This window comes from Poecilia formosa, unplaced genomic scaffold (assembly GCF_000485575.1).
Source record: "Poecilia formosa unplaced genomic scaffold, Poecilia_formosa-5.1.2 Scaffold140, whole genome shotgun sequence".
In the NCBI taxonomy this organism is placed as follows: domain Eukaryota; kingdom Metazoa; phylum Chordata; class Actinopteri; order Cyprinodontiformes; family Poeciliidae; genus Poecilia; species Poecilia formosa.
The window spans coordinates 715879-733396 of record NW_006800079.1 but is presented as its reverse complement, the minus strand read 5'-3'; the positions used below and the strand labels follow the sequence as shown (position 1 = coordinate 733396).

General features: G+C 38.2%; 1 protein-coding gene across 3 annotated transcripts in view; it reads right to left on the bottom strand.

The window, feature by feature from the left end:
• Nucleotides 1-17518, bottom strand: part of myo1b (myosin IB) — a 65678-nt gene that overhangs the window by 21184 nt on the left and 26976 nt on the right. For all 3 annotated transcript variants that reach the window (XM_007562697.2, XM_007562699.2, XM_007562700.2), the window contains exons 4-9: nucleotides 14729-14823; nucleotides 11587-11691; nucleotides 9920-9966; nucleotides 7028-7091; nucleotides 3585-3683; nucleotides 2552-2655 (exon numbers count right to left, since the gene is read on the bottom strand). In XM_007562697.2, coding sequence (XP_007562759.1) covers nucleotides 2552-2655; nucleotides 3585-3683; nucleotides 7028-7091; nucleotides 9920-9966; nucleotides 11587-11691; nucleotides 14729-14823 — 514 coding nt within the window. The remainder of the gene's footprint in view (nucleotides 1-2551; nucleotides 2656-3584; nucleotides 3684-7027; nucleotides 7092-9919; nucleotides 9967-11586; nucleotides 11692-14728; nucleotides 14824-17518) is intronic.

Here is a 17518-nt window from a genome sequence, read left to right as displayed (position 1 = left end):
ACCGTAAATGGAAAGCAGTGTAGTTCCTTTAAATCTAGACTAAACCCCACCTGCTTAGAGTTGCTTTTTAACCATAATAAATGAAACACTAACCAACATTGATGCTTAATGACAGCACTTGGCAAAATGTAATGTTTCAATTGTTGATGACTTTGCATTTTTATGATGTAAAGCACTTTGAACTGCCTTGTTGCTGTAATGTTGTATACAAATAAACTTGATTGATTGATGGACATTACAGCCCCTGGATTAGATAACGAAGTGGCCATAATTAGAAAAGGAACATCACACCTCGAAGAAAACTGAACCTCATCTAAGCACACGGATGGCTGACTGGTGCAGCAGAACAGGCAAGGTACCAAACTGCAACCATCCGATAAAGCTTGAAGTCCACTACTGAAGGACCAAAAACAAAACTGCAGCCTGCTCTTGAGGTGTGATCATAACACTAAACATTTACTACAACTGGTTTTAGATCTTCCAAAATTTTATTTTCATCATGTCTAAACTGTTTTAATCCAACAACTGACAAAAACTACTTTGGTTTGAAAGTTAAAAAAAAAAAAATCCAGCAAGTCAGAAATCTAAACAGTCAAATATTACACTAAATCCTTCACAAATGATTGTCCAAGTCTGCTCCAACTCAAAAGGAGGATGTAAAGTGGTGGGGGCGATTGTTTGGAGGGAATGTCCCTTTGTGTTTCCGGCTGGTGAGGTGCAGCTGTGCCGGGAATGCTTTAAGTTAATGGGAAGCAGGATGTGAAAAGTGGAGAAACGAGGACAGCTGACCATTACAATTCAGACTGACAAGTCTTGTGCCGTGATTTAAAAAAAAGCCTGCTGGAACTGGACCTTGTACGCAGCACTGCAGTAGATGGACAATAACCTCATGTCTCCTTCCGTCGATGAGGAATGGAAGAAATATCACAGAACAAAAACACCCAGGGTAGTTGTAGTTTTTTCCCCTTTAATGTTAAATGCAAAATCATAACTTACTTTTTATGCTGTAGTAAAAATTCAAGGGAGAAATCAAGTGGAATGGTTATGGAAATAAATGGGAGTGAGATAGACATTTTGCCAATGAGCAGTGACTTTGATACATTTTGTTTGTCCTGTCCAGGAGATAAGAGCTGACCAATCTCTGCCCTTTGTACATGAATCATATTTAACGCAGCATGACGCAGATAAAAGGTAAGTCGATACTCAAAGTCAGCAGAGCGTGAAGTTGTTTGCGATTAGAGCGTGCTAGCGTTTGTTTTAACTCAAGCTGTCTATTTTTAAAGCAGGGGTCATTTTACAAGTTACAAAACATATGTAGTCATTTTAAATTGTGCTGAGCAATTAAAGAATTTCAACAACTCATTGAGTAACAGAATGTCCAACAAAAATAAAACATAGGGCTTTAACATTCAATAAAACAATACATATGGCACAAGAAACAATTCAAGCATTTCTACAGGATTGAGACTATAAACTGTAGTGCAAATTTATGTCATTTTCTGTGTACACTCAAACACATTTGTAACACAAATGGTTTTTACATCAATATATTCCTTGAAGTGTCAGTTTTTTTACAAAAAGATTAGAACAAAAAAGTCTGTTATTACTTTCACACCATGGGGAAGACTACTTTCCATAAAGAGGGGTACGGCATTGCTAAAAAACAAATAAAAAAAACTGGGTGTTCAGAGTGCTATAACCAAGTATATTAATTAAAAGCTTAGTGGAAGGACAAAATGTAGTAAAAACAGGAGCAGATTACAAAGAAAACTGAAGCTTGAGGAAAATTGTGAAGTAAAAATGACTCAAAGTTGGGGGAAGACACTCAAGGACTGAACTGTAGCTGGACGCAACCAGAGCATGGGCTACAACTGTCAAAGTGGTAAAGCACAGAGTCCAAGTTGCTTGAGGTTTAGTGTTAAGTTCCAATGTTTGCAAACCTTTAGGGAGCCAGGCCATCTGCTCCCGCTTCTCTATGGTTTCTTAAGTCTGAAGCCAGTGCAAGTCTATCAGGAGGTTTTAGAGCACTTTTTTCCATCAGGTGGTAAGCTGTATGGAAGTAGTGCCAAAAGTAACAATATCTTTAATAACTATGGTACTGTAATTAACTGGCCAGTGGACTCACCTGACCAAGAGAATCTGTGGGCTGATTTAAGGAGAAAGCTGGGACACCAAAGCCTACAATCCAGCTCAACTGAAAGTCACCAGGTGACTTTAGGTCCTAGCATTCTTATCTCAGAAACAACAGATTAATCATGCCACACCACACTGATGCACTAACTAATGCAAAAGGAATACCAAGCAAATACTGAATGAATATGTACTTAAACCAATTAATATGTCCACAATTGCATCAAAAGTCCTTTTGAGTGTTACAATCTTTTCCAAGTAAATTCAATTTGGGGTTTTCATAAGCCTCAATGAACAGAAATTAACCCCTAAAAATCTTTCAGCATATAGTGAATTCATCTAGCATAGATTTAACAGAATTTTTTAAAAAGACCTTTTCATTCTAATAAGACATGTGGAGGTTTGTGTTTGTGCAACTTACTCTGACTGTCCTGAAGTTGGCCGCATCATCCAGCCCACTGACCGTGGCAGAGTCCAGGCTCAGGTAGTTGTACTTGCTGAAGTCTCGCTCCAGCTTGAGCTTTTCTGTGACAAACAATGTGGTTGATCTTTAATCTGCATTTGCTTGCAGTATGTTTAATTAACAATCAAAGCCTCAATTCCATTGAATTTACAATGCACACCTGGACATTCATAGCCAAGAGGCATTGCCATGGCAAACACCACAACAAAAAAACCCACACAATAGTCATTCAAAAGAACTTTTGCACAATGCTTCCACAAATGAGTTATTGCTGTGACCACTGTTCTCTGGGCTTGAATTGCAAACTTAAAAGCCCACCCCATGTAGAAACAAAGAAATCTATTCCTCTTGTGGGCGCACGTGTCGGGTTTCATTAGTGGCTACATTAACTACAGCAAAACCCAGCCTCTCTGATGCGAGTACTCTAGGGGTCGATGACCATTATATTGTTCAGGACATAAAACAATGCCTTCAGAGCAGAGAAAGGCAAACAGAGGGAACAGGTTTCATTGCCTGGCTTTGTTCAGCGCAGTGTTCGTTAGGCAGGAAGATCAGGTCGTTAATGTGTAAGCCATGTGTTCCTGCAGCTGCAGACCTGCTGGAGGATGTTTTTAACGCAAGATTTTCACAGAAGCAACTGGACAATTGTTATAGCAAAATGTCCAATTATGATCACCACCCAACATCACATCAATGTGAGGCAAAGGACAAAACAATTGTCAGTCTGGATTTTCCAGCAGCTGCTGTTCTGATGTTTGCTTCATTAATTCTTGTGAGTCATGTACAGTTTGAAGCTGCAACTTCTTTCATAAAATATTTGCTACATTATTTAATTAGTCTGCATTATGCTACTTTGGCACGATACAGATTGTAGTTTGGATTTTGTTCCCAGTATTTTACAATGCCATTTCGTTTTAATTTCCAGTCATAACATTCACATTAATACTTGCATGGCTTTTATTTGGCTTCAACAACCTTTCAGAAAACTTACTCAGCGTGTCGTCTGAAGCTCCAGACAGGAGCTGATAAAAGATGTGGAAGTTCCTCTCTCCTCTAGGCTGTTTCACCACTCGTGACTTCTCCAGCAGATCTATAAGAAAACAAAAGGAAACTATGACACACAGGACAAGTCGTCTTTACAGGAAGTTTATTTTTTTACTGCAACTCTATTAGTGACCTTATGGCTACCTGTTCCAATGCAATACCCGGTTTTATACAAAACTCAAAAGGTGGTCCTTGTCAAATCATACATTTGTAATGCCTTAGAAAAGTATTCATACCCCTCAACTTTGATATGTTACAACCACAAACTTCAATGCATTTCACTGGCATTTTTTTTTTATATAATAGTCGGGTGTAGGAAATGATACACTGACTTTAAATATTGCTCTCATAACAATCTGGAAAGCTTGGAATGCGTTTGTTTTCAGCCCCTTGAGGCAATGCTTTGTAGAGTCATCTTCCACTGCAATTACATCTGTAAGTTGTAATGTTCGACTCCAAAAGATTCTCAGAGTGAAATGGGGGGGAAAAAAAAGACTGTTCTGTTAATGGCTCAAGCTGCATCAGATTGGAATGAAGCCACAGATTCTCAATTAGTTTCAGGCCTGGACTTTGACTGTACCATTCGAACATAATTCAGTCAAATTATTCATTATTCACTTGTTGCTCTGGTTGTACTCCTAGGGTTGTTGTGCTGTTTGGAGGTGAACCTCCATCTTAGTCTCAAATCTGCAGTCCATCAGCTTTTTTTCTCCTCAGGATGGATCTGTATTTGACTCCATCTTCCCTTTCGACTCTTCTTCAGCAGGGATAGAGAAGCTGGCCCAAGTGGAATGATGAGTTCTAAAGGATGTCGACTTATTTCTATACCCAAATCTGTTGCATGTAGGTTAAATTATAAAATTTGAGGTACATGCTACATGACCTTTCAGATTTGTTGTAAATTGCAAGCAAGTTGGGTTTCTGATGGCTTTCTTCTGTATTCCCAGCTGCTTAGAATAAGTGAGGTTTAATATAAATGCATACTCCAATAAGTAAAAAAAAACAAAAAAAAAACAGCATTTGTTTTTAATTTCATGGCTAAATTAGAAAGACAAAACTGTATCGTTACTTAAATTTTCATAACTGATCCTTCAATAACGGTTCTGCATCGTTTTCCTTTCATGTCAGCAACTCACCAGTGAGTTCCTTCATCACAAACTCAAAAGATGCCTTTTAGCTGGTGTTTATTCATCAAACTAGCAAAAACCTTAAGACATGAATATTTCTGAGAGGAGACGCTTGTCATTTTTGGTTATTTAGGATCCACTGGGTAGGAAGAAGTCACTGAAATATTTCACACGTCAGCCCTTTCTGCTGAGCTGTTGACTAAGAGCAACAGAACCTGATTAAACAAGCACTTTCATCTGCTTCCTGCATCAGGCAAACAGAGATTCAACTAAGGACCGCCTGCAGAGCTCAAAGATACTGCAGACTGCTTGACAGCCTCTTCACTTCAGTGCAGAAGACTTTTTAGACAGAATTCCTTTTCAAGAAACACCTTATTTTAGGAAAGTTTGAAGTTTATTTCACACTTTTTGCCATTATAACCAAATGGCAAAACAAAACTCCCATCTTGAGGGGAAAAAAAAAGTTCCATACTTTCAATGTTTAGAATAAACTCAACACACCGGTGGGAGGATGGGTGCAGACAGGATAGAAGTAGTTTGCAGTTGATCCACAGATTTTCTGCAAAGAGCGAATTACCGGGTCTTTCCACAGTGAGCTAGGGATGTTGGGGTCAGCTGAGGATCAGGCTAAAATGTAATTCTGCGACACCCACAGGTCATGAATCACATAAGTGGCACTTAGGAGTGAGCACATCAATAATAGAACACCCATGACTGAGAGGTCTGCAGCAGCAATGTGGGGCTGTGATCAAAGACGCAGGAAGAAAGTGAGATAGAAGACTAGCAAAAAGCCACTTCTTATATTTTAGCTCATTTTTCTTGATCTCAACATTCAGCTGAGGGCTTTTGGCACCATTACGGAAAAGCACAGGGTAGGAAAGAACAAAAACTATTAGTTATTCTCAGGGTCCTAAAGTGAGTTACACCTGCAGAGGGCAAAAATCTGGTCATCTTTCAATTGCATTTTAAGGCCAGAGTTCCACATTTTCTGTTGCACACCACCATAAACTAGATTTATTACATGCCCAGTTCACAACATGCTCCCACTGGTGATTTAACATGTTTACAAGTCAACATAATGTGTGAACAAAACCCTGCATTTCAAATCAATCAAATTTTATTTGTATAGCACATTTCAGCAGCAAGGCATTTCAAAGTGCTTTACATAATTAAAAACAGAACCAGAGTCGTGTAACACTGAACAGTGAAAAAAGAGAAATATTAAAAATATAATAATAAAGATAAAAATATTAAAACCAGCACCCCTTTTCAACCAGGGGACACACACGCACCCCTTCACACTTTTAAGAAGGGGCACCAAAATGTAACAAAATTAAAACATTTTTTAAAAAAAAGTAATTTGAGGGAAAAATTGGCCAAGATTTATAGAGAAATAAATTAAAAAACAAAAGCAATCCATCTAGTCTTGCATCTGCTTTCACACCCCATCTGTCAAGCCGTCCATCCAGCCAAGTCTAAACGAGTCACATGACTATGGCTCTTCTCCACAGACTATTGCCAGCGTTAAACCGACTCAGGCAGGCAGGGAGACAGAAGCACACTTGTGTGTCTGCCATTAGTTTCCGTCTTTGTTCACAATGTTTTGTCTGTGCTGGCTTCCCCCGCCAGAGGTCACAGAAACAGAAGCAAGATCAAATCAAAACAGGCAAGGATAAGCTGTCAGGGAGAATGTCAGGAATGGGATTCATGCTCCCTTTTGTTTGGTCTGACTTCCACCATCCGAAAAGGTAACATTTGGAAATGATTTATATATGATGCCACTGCAAGACACAGAGTGAAGGCTATACAAGATATTTCAGACCATCAAAATATGAATGTTTCCATGGCATACCAGCACATCAATTACAAATCTGAAGAAGTATTCACATCCCTCAAATATTTACACATTCTCACATCAATTCCACAACCGAATGTATAAAATATATTGTCAGACTAATGCAAAGTGCAGAATTGTGAAGCTAAAGGAAATAGTTTTTAAAGATTTTACAAATAAAATTCATTTGTAAACTTTATCAAGTTATCAAGAGTATAACTTGATAAAACTGATTTTCAGAATATTAAATACATCTGTCCTCCAATTTCACAATTATATACTTATGTTGCTCCTTCACAAAATCTAGTAAAGTAAATAAAAATGTAAATATGATTACCGTCACAAGGCAATAAAAATTGAGTAAATTCTCAAAATATTTTCCATTAACCTCTACTTTGATTTAAATCAGTTTTCTCCATTTGTACTCACAGTTGCTGATGACTCCACCCAGCGGATCTCCTTTGAAGTCAAACTCTATGTCCATGTATTTTCCCTGAGGGTCAGAGTGGAACAGTTAGATGCGAGCTCTTATTTACTCAGACGTTCATATTCCTCTTTTCTTTGAAAATGCTTAAAATGAGTTCTGATAAGTTCACATTAAGATTTTTTTTTTTTGGTTCAGCTATATTCTCTTTCAAGTGGATGGTTAACTCAAGTTATTTTGAAGTTCTTCTCCCTTAATATTGTGGGTTAGACTAGAAAGTCTTGTATGGGATTTTTTTTTTTTCTCTTCTGATGTATTAATAGCAGCTCGGTTGCCAGATGAAACCAGGCACGGCTGGAAAACAGGCTCAACCAAACTCAATAAGCCCTCTCTGCACTCAGTAAAATGAAGTGAGGGATTCATTCATAAAATGATGGACTTCTGATGAAGTGGCAACTAGTGAGGAGGCCTAAAGTCTCTGCTCGAGCCAAGGTCTGCTAAATATAACAGGATCAGACGTATAATCCATTGAGGTGATCACAACAGCATGCCTGTTTACTTTTGTTTGGAGGCAACAACGTATGGTAAATAATTGCAAACACTATTGAAAGTAAAAGTGGGGTAGAATGTGTGAATGGCATGTTGAATAGCAAGCTGGGGCTTGCTGGAATAACCAGTTTCTAACTTCATCTGTGTGGCAGGAAGGGAGGAGGCAAAATTACTGGAAGTGCTAAAAGTTAAGATAAAAGGTTGCGATTTTATGCTAAATAAACAAGTTATGTTAAAAATATTAACATGAACAGAAGCCAAACTGATGGGATATTTTGTAGGAAAGTGAAACTGTTGTTCACGTCTAACAAATCTGAGGCAGATAGTGTGGGAATGTCTTGTGTGGAAAAATACTAAACACACCCATGTCTGTCATAATGCAATTACCTGGAAATGTGTAGTCTGGATTTGGGTATATTTATAGAAGGACCAAACGAGACATTGTTGCATTATCCCTAGGATGTGATTTATGTAGAAAAAAATGTATCCTCGTTGTTGCTCAACTTGCTCATTTTGAGCAACTGGTAAAATAAGTACAAAGAACTGAAATCAATTTGAATAAAAAGAGATTAATTACATACAAATGTCAAATTTTTGACCAGGATATTTATAGCACCAGTACAAGAGTTCATTATATATTTATGGCAGCTTTATCTCCAGCTGCCATGCTTTCAGAAACAAATGTTTATTGTTGGAGGGATGGAGAAATGAAAGGATTTGATGGACAGAAAAAAGATCTCAACAAACGGATGATTTGATAGATGGACAGTGGGCGCTTGGAGGGATGCAGAAATGGAGCAACAGAAAGTTGGAAGAAAGGACATTGATGGCTGATGGAGGGAAATATGTGCAAATGGAATATATGGTTATATGGTTGACTAGATATTTGGACAGACAGATTGACAGCGCTGGACGGACAAAAGGATTGGCTGAATTAATTGATGGATGATTGTAAACACTGAAGGAACGAACAACCCGATCAATAAAGGGACTAATCTACACAAGGTTGGACTGAATGCATAGAAGATGGAGAGATGGATGATGAACATTTTTTTAAATATTTATGTTTTTCTATTTTCAATTTAATCCTGCACCTTACAAGGCTAAAAGAACCCCACACACAGTTAAATGGCATTTTTGCAACGGTGCCGTTCTACACCCTGAAGTCCAATACCAAGACAATGTTTCAAGTAAAAAATGTAATGCGCTCGGTGCACAAACAGTGCTGTGTGTGGGCCAGTGTTACTGTGCAAAGCAATAAATGTGTCCCAATTACATGGTAGAGAAAAAAAAAAAAAAAAGGGTACAAGGACACTGTGATGATAGAAAAGTCTTTGCCTAAACTACCAGTTTGTGGTTTAAATCCCGACTGCTCCCCAACGTGCATCTCTAAGGGGAACGTGTACACACACAGTGACAAATCAAAAGAAGGACAAAGGTAAATGGCTATAAAGGATGGATTAATTTATGAAGCCAGAAGAAATTCAGCTCAACAGTTTTTATTTCTTCCATTTTCTGAAGTCAGGATCTGCACAGTTCATTTCAGAGTTTGGAGTAGCACTTTGTGGGTGGCTTTTAAACCATATTTACAACAAAACAATCTTAAGATAAAGTTCCGTTTAGAATTATCTTAGTTTTAATTGCAATCTGAAGAAGATCTACATTTCCAGATTATCTGAGGACTCCTGCAGGAGAAGATCATGGTCATGAACGTGATCATGAACATGTTCATGTGTGTTCACGTTCATGTGAACACACATGAACGTATCATGTGTATTCATGATCACGTTCATGATGTCGATTACGTCATGAATGTGATCGACATAAATGGCCCGACTTTCAGAACACACCACGGGAACGCACACAAACAGCCAAGCTAAATAAAATATTCCAAGAAATTAAGAACCCATAATGACACTGTGCCATAAACCGCAAAAGGTCTTTACTAAAGAAGGTGGCAGTAGCTTTATCCACTGCACATCAGTGGAAAGTTGAGTGGATGGGGAAAAAAAAGAAAAGAAAATGTGGTTAAATTAGAAAAAAAATAAAAGGGTGCTAAGGAAGAGGTAATCACAGCCTTGAGACTCGAAGCAAAACCTTTGGAAGAATTTAGGAACAAGTTTCCATCTTATTAAAGAGACATAACTTGAATGTAATAAGTCATGTTGAACTACTCTGCATTCCTTTGAACTTTACTTCCTAAAATCAACTTTAACGAGATTCCAACTTATTGAGGTGCATGTAGAGTTAGAAGTCAAAGTGAGCATATTTTATACAAATTTCTCAAAATGTGCATATATACATAATACATTTGTTCCTTTTACAAGACAATAAAAGTTGATACTTACAAATCTTGAAGAGTTGTCATTCCGTACAGTTTTTGCATTTCCAAATGCTGCAGAGAGAAAAAACCCCAAAAAGTTAAAATTATAAACAAAAACATTTGACTAAAATTGGTCTGAAAGCTGCAATGTAAAGAGCAGCTAAGCCAAGTTCTGTTCCATATTTTTAAGCCTTTTTCATTATTGATCCTTGGCATTGTCCTTCTCTGGTCACCTGTCAATCATAACAGACCTGAATGTCAAAGCCATTTGCACTGATGATGGCCCATAATTCTGTGAGGATTAAGCAAAGCACCAGCGCTTTTCAGGCTTAGGAGGGACTAAACCTTTATATGTCACGCCACATTCGAGTCAAAGTGGTTCCATATGAGCCCTTGCTTGCAAATAAACAAAAACAAGATGCTCTCCAAGGAGCACAATACAAACCTACAATGTTCACCAGTGGACATTTTTAAAAAGGACTACGTTTCTCTGCAGTTTTCATTTCCTTTATTTCATATCCACATTTAAATGCTATTAAATGTACCACATAGCAGAGCGCTATTAGCATAACAGCTTAATTGCTGATAGCAGCTGAATAATGTGTGTTTAAGTATTCGAATAGTGTGAATGTGTGGGTTGTTTGTCTGGAACAGCGACAGCCAGAGGGCAAGGAACACACAGAATAAGAGATGCTGAGATAAAGGGCTGAAGAGAAATCAGAGCAAGAAGTGAAAAATGGAGGGTAACAAAGAATGAAAGCAATAACGAAAGTGAAGCAGAGCATCACAGAGAGCAAGCATGATAAATCTGCTGTGTTTGGCTGCATAAACAGTTCCCTCCTTTTTCCTCTTGTGCGTCTCTGTGTTGGGGCAATTAGATCGGCAGGAGCTAAACTCTTGCAGATGTGCAGGGTTTTCCACTGCAAGTCAACCTTACAGCTTCATTTTTCATGGGCACTTCCTGTCCACTGCCCCCCAATTAAAAAAAGAAAAAAAGGCAATTCTCTGCCAGCACTGGGATGCACAAAAGACAGTGTAGGGGCTATGAATCATTTTTTCTTAACCACCCGTGCACAAAAGTCAACGTATGAAAACAGCAAAGGTTTGCACACGTTGAGCTCCCTCATATTCCATCAGGTTGTGACCAGATACCTTAATGTACATAGTGGGACTGCTTATGATTGATGCATCTCCTTGTAGGTTTGTCATTGTGCCATACACTTTCATCCCCTCCCCCCCACACAAAATGGATTGAACAGTACTCATAGTTGAAGCAGATTTGGGCCATAAAACAATCCCTCAAGCTTTAAACATCTGACCTGAAAGGTGTGTTCCTTGCTTTTCAAAACTGTTCGGAGTTTTAATTCAGTTCATTTCTGGACTTCAAAATGTGTAATGCCAATCCCCTCCAACATGATGCTGCCACTGCCATATTTAACAGTAGAAATGGTTTTATCATGGTAATGTACAATGTTCTTGAACGTTTAAGCCTAGCCCAAGTATTCAACTCGGATCAAGGAGTTTAAATTCTACAACAACTTTTCAGAATTAAATATACATCTTTTCACCAAATTTTGGATGCTTTCTATCAAACATCTCTTGAACTGGAGCAGATTGTTAGTTTCATCAATATGCAAACATCAGAGAGCCGAGCCTCCAAACTGGGATGCAGCTCGAGCCACCGTCACTCACCCTCCAGCACAGGATTGGACTGCAGCAGCTGTTCCTTGACCTTGTTCACCTCCTGGCCCTTCCCACACACTGCTGCCACATATGACATCACCAGCTTACTGGCCTCTGAAACACACACACAGATATTAGAAGCATTAGGTCAAAGCCTCTCAGACATGACAGAAGAGCAAGTGCACCACGCCGGCTCATTGCAGTGTTCTCCATAAAAAAAATAAAAAATAAAAAGAAAATCCCCATTACATCACCCCTCGGCACCCATGAGAGTTAAAGGCGGAGACCCCATTTAAGAAGCTCCCTTTGTTGAGTTGGACTCTGTGGTTTGATGATTTTGTGATGAAATTATGGGACATACTTCATTGGGAAGCAAAGAAAACCCCCTAGAAAACCTATCTGGGTGCAATGATCACTGTTCATCCACTGTTCCCAGTGATTGAAATTGGTTTGGGAATAGGCGTTCCAATGGAGGGACTCTCCAAAAATTAACTTTCTGTCTGCAGCAGAGGCTCAGTAGGAAACATGCCTCATGATTGGAGAGTTGGCACAAGAATCATTTCTGAGCTACTAGTGAGATCGACAGTGACCCAAAACTGATGTGTGACCTGCCAAAAAGAGTTCTGTGCTCTGAGCTGTTGATGGTAAAAGCTAAAGGCTCACTTATTTAAGATTGAGAAAGATAAAAATATAATGCAAGAGTTGAAAAACCTTGCAGCAAAGAGAAGTTTCTTATAAATAGTATGTACTTTCATAGCTACGAAATAAACTGAGCTTTTCTTGCATAAAATAAGGCTTTAATGCGTTTCTATAAAAAAAAATAGAGCTCTCATAATATTGGTCACAGCTGCTTGATTTTACATAAACTATATAAAAGAAAGTTAAGGGGGAGAAATGGAACCTTACAGACATGAATGAAAATGGCCATATCGATTCTGTAGCTTTTAATGGCCTTATTACTTTAAAGCCCCAGGGCAGCCGAGACGACGGAAATCCAAATTTATCTCAGACTTGACTGCAGCGATGACTCCTTGGAGCAGAGTTTAATAAACATGAGAAAGAGACTTTAAAGGAAGTTTTTTTTGGGGGAAAAAAATAAATAAAAACATGAGCGATCAAACTGGACTTTATACTGTCTTCATTTAGGCTTCTGCAATTGTTGCATCATTGCACTTCAAACATATTGCAATGATTTATTTGTAGTGTAAATATTTTTGTTGCAACAAATATATACCTTATGCTCCCTGAGCAGCAGAGAGGTTTTTGTTGTAAAATCCAAGCACCATATTATGTAAATATAAATATGATAAATATAATATAAATATGTAAACATGTGCAAAAGCCCCTCAAATGCATCTTTTGTAGTAGCATAATCTGTGAAAATTTCAGAAACACTTTAGAAAAAAGGTTTTTAAAATGTTTCAACCAACTTAGAAACTATTGATGAAGTGATTTTCTTTTCTTTGATGTTCAGATGTACAAAAAGTAAAAGGTTGGCTTTTTCAGTAAAAGTTGGTTACTGCAACAGAAGATGAGATTTATTTGCGCCATCTTTACCAGCGGGGCAAAATAGCTGCGAACTTCATTGAGTGGATTCCATCTGCATTCCCACCATCTGTGCCCAGCCTACTGGATATTCCAATTACCTGCAAGGCAGCAAAACTCAGCAACCGGGAAATGCCATTCTTTTATGAAAGTGCAACAAAAAGAAGCTTTGCACGCAAAAAAAGAAATACAAATTATCTGGAGTTAAAAGCTTTTATCTGAAGAGGCTCCATTTATGGATCAATGCCCATTGGAGGTGTAGGTTTTCTGTCAGAGTACAGCCGTTAGTGTAATCTTAATGTTGGGTCTTCGTATAAACCCAAGTAGCTTGACAACATTTGTACAGAGGATGCTGGTCTTTGACTCCTCCACCTTTATTATTCCACATGCACTCTTTAAAGTCAGAATCATCATGTTTCATGTGCAAACATGATAAAACAAAACTCTCATTCAAATCTGCTATGGGACTTTTTATATAAAAACAACCCACATGTTTCAGTATTCCAGAAAATTATTTTGACTACACTCTGAACAAAGAAGTACAGAGATTATATTCTTTAGAAAGCAACCACAGCACAAACAACTTTTGTAAAGATACCATTTATGATTAGGCGTTCCCCTCCCACACCCCAAGCACAGATAAGGGAGGAAGAGCGGTCTATCAAACGTCCAAAACAGATGCGTTACCGTTATCAGCAACAATAAGGCAACATTTTTTCCCGGCAGCTTCCTGGTATGAGCATACCTACAGAGTCTAAAAAGCATAGTGATGATGGATGCTGGAGCCTAAAGCTACACTCAGACAGCAGCAGAAATCTGATTTCTGTTTCAGCTCAATCTTAAGCACAGACTGCATTGTCATTTCAGAGCAGTTGGATCAAATTTGTGTCCAGACGTACAGGTTGCTGTGGAAATGCTGTGGGTGTTAATAAGTAGGTGGGCACACTTGTGAAACAGCTAGCAATAACCGGTTCCTTCCAGTTTTGCCTGTAAAAGCCAGAGATTTAACATTTTTTTTGTCTACAGTCTGCTCTCTGTACTTTACAGAAATTCAGTTAAACTGACACCTCACCGATGGTTTCTTGCACTGCAGATGAAGATAATTCTACTAAGAAGGTCTTTGGAAATAAGATTTTATGTTTTTTTTATTTCTTAGTTTCATGTTCCAATAGCTTTTCCTATAGAGGTGCATTTAAAATTAGAATATCAGACATTTATTTTCGTAGAATAAAAACGTGAGTCATGGATGTTAAAATTTACGATTGACCAACGCTAGATTAAAAAAAAAACAAACAAAAAAAAACACACACACATATATGCGAGACCTACAGCTCGTTTCTGGTGTTTCTCATCATCTTGAGAACACCATAAATTCTCTGTAGGGATCAAGTCAGGCCAATTCAGACCTCAAGAAACCTGAATGTTGTTCTTTTCCAGGTCCTACTGAAATGGTTCATTTAGAGCAGCAGTCCATTTTTCCTCCTTAGCCCAAGTAAGTTGTTTCCATTTTTCTTGATGAGAATCACCAATGTTCTACTTTAAGAGCATTTAAGCATTTACCTTTACATAAAAAAAATGGGGGTATACAAAAAATGGCTGTTCTCACCGGTTTTCCCAGCTCCACTCTCCCCAGTGATGAGAATACACTGATCCTTGTCCTGGTCCCTCAGTGAGCGGTAGGCCTCATCTGCCAAAGCATAGCTGAAAGAGAGAGAAAAATCTGTAAATCTCCATATTTTAACTTTTCATCTAGACAGTAAATTTGCCAATTTAGAGGGAAATTTAGAAGCAGCACTATAAAAATAAGTTCAGAGTAATGGAAGGCTTTTGCACCAAGCCACATGGCGTCTGCTCTAATCAAAAGCATGTGGGTTCATCGGAAATTAGGTTGCATCTGCAAGGCATCCGCTACACTGGAGCGGTTTGCAGCTTTATTTAGCGACACTGCCTGGTTCATATTTGGGATTTGGAAGCACAGTTGTCCATTTCCTGCTGCTGTTCTGAAACATGACTACCAAAGTACAACAAGTCAGCTATTTGAACAAGGATCATCTAGGGATGGGCAATGCAAGAAGTTTTGACAAGGCCTCATTCATCATAACAGTAGAACTGTACGCTTTTTACCAGAGTTTGTCCACACTTTTGCCCCTGTTCCCTCCCCCCCTCCTTTCTTTGTTCATACCCAAGCAGATGTTTGCATAATGTAATTACTAAATGACAGTGGAAACAAACCTTGATGGATAAGAAAAATGATGCAATGGGGGTGTGGGGGGTATTTAATACAACAAAGCTTATTGTTGCACATTCCAGGACACTTATACAATGGGAAAGAGGGACTCATTAAAACAGTAACACTCCCACTGAATACAACATCATTTCATTTGTTCCCTTCATGTGGACAATACCTTATGAGAAATGAAGAGGAGGGTGTGAATAATATGTGAACCGCATCATAATGATCAGTTTGTCTTTTGTAAATCATGTCTGTAAATCTGACACTTAACAGACCTACTAACATGCATCACTAATGATTATAAATTATACAGCAGTTCAAGATTCTACTAATTATTTTAAACATTACCAGAAGAGCTGCCTTAAATGTAGTGGGTTTTATAATTTGCTAGCTTTAAAATAAAACCAGACATGACAAGGTGAAAAAGTTTGTACAATTTTGACAATATTTAATGGTTTACATGGCCTTTTAACTTAAACCGAACATCGGTTTGTGCAATTCCTTGATCGCATTGTTTAGGATCATTTCATATCTTCTTGATTGGCAAAACTAGGCATCTTTACCATTGGCTACCTTTAGCTCAACTTTCTAACATAATGATATCGTAGTACTTTTCAGATCCTGGCTCTGGAAAGGCCAGTCCTAGTTATATGACCTAGAATTTCAGATTGCATTTCACGGTGGGTCCCAATTTGAATTTTAAAATCCTCTGCACCACCATCTGAGATACATGGCCCCCACACTAAACATTGACTCAAGGGACAAAACAAATCTTTGGCACTTTCAGTTTGAAACGCCTTGCATCATGAAACAAGTTACATTTTTATACAAATCCTGATAAATTGTAAGAGTCACTTTTTCCCAAACATGTTGGCTATACTTCTCAGAATGTTAAGATGCATCAACTGTTACTCTAAAAGAGAAACATTTGTCCATGCTTTAGCAACATCATTCAGCCACTTCAGCTCCTTAGGACCATTAAATTCCTCACATCACTTCCTTCAAATTGCCTTATTCAAAACACAAAACTCATTTAAGCCCTTTGCATCCAGAATATCTTGATCTTTCAGTCATATTCTATATTGAACAGGTGAGTGTTGAAATGTGATTCTTTCCATTTAGTGGTCCATGTATGTTCCAACAAAGGTCTGTCACCACAACAGACAGCAATGGTCTACTAATCTCAAACACCATTCTACCATCACATACTAAAGACACCACTTACTGGAAGCAGAAACCCATAGGAAGAATGTTATGTTTGTGTCGAGAACCACAATCTCATTTAAAAGCCAACTCTAATACTGAGTCGCACCCCAGTGCAAAACTACTCAAGGGAACATCTAAGGTGTTGTCTAGAAGATTAAACCAATCTAGAATGTCTGCAAACAAAATAAAGATGAGACACTGACCTCGATTGTCCTAGCAACATGTTTTGTAGCTCTGGAGAAGGCTAAATTCAGATCCATGTTTGGGTGGAGTTTTATGGGAATACAGGGCATTATCACCTTTTATGGGTGTCCAGTTTATGCATTACAAAAAGGGTTGCATTCACATTTTTGGCACAAAGTCAAACTGCTTCCTGGTGTGGTGTAGTCTGTGATAGGAATGCTCTCGGTTACAGATTCAGTTTGTAGTTTTAATTGACAGGATCCTGGGGCATAATCACAGCGCAAAAAAGCTTTACCTAAAACTATATTGTTTGACATCACAATTACTTTTTCATGTCCTAAAAAGTATGAATAGCCATCAGGGTAGCGCACAATTAAAAAAAATCTGTTGAGAAACAATTATCACAGTAACTGTCGGCTAACACATGGGTTAATTTTGAAGGAATGCTTAAAAAAAATTCCAGGTGTCCAATTTTGTTTGCGTGGCTCGAGGGTTGGAGAACGTGTAATCTCCTAGGTCTTAACATCATCATTAATCAAATATTTATAAAGCACAAGATCTGCAAGACATGAAAGCAGGAAGGAATTTCTGACATGTACAAACACCAAGGGATTTTCATGCAACACTACTGATCAATCTCAAAAATAAATTGTCATAGCATGTTGTGTGTTGATCCATGCAGTTGTAAAAGGCATCAAAAATATAAGCTTCTGATTTTGGAGCCTGAACCTACTCAGTAGGCTCAAAAACACAGCAAACGGGTCATGAACAATC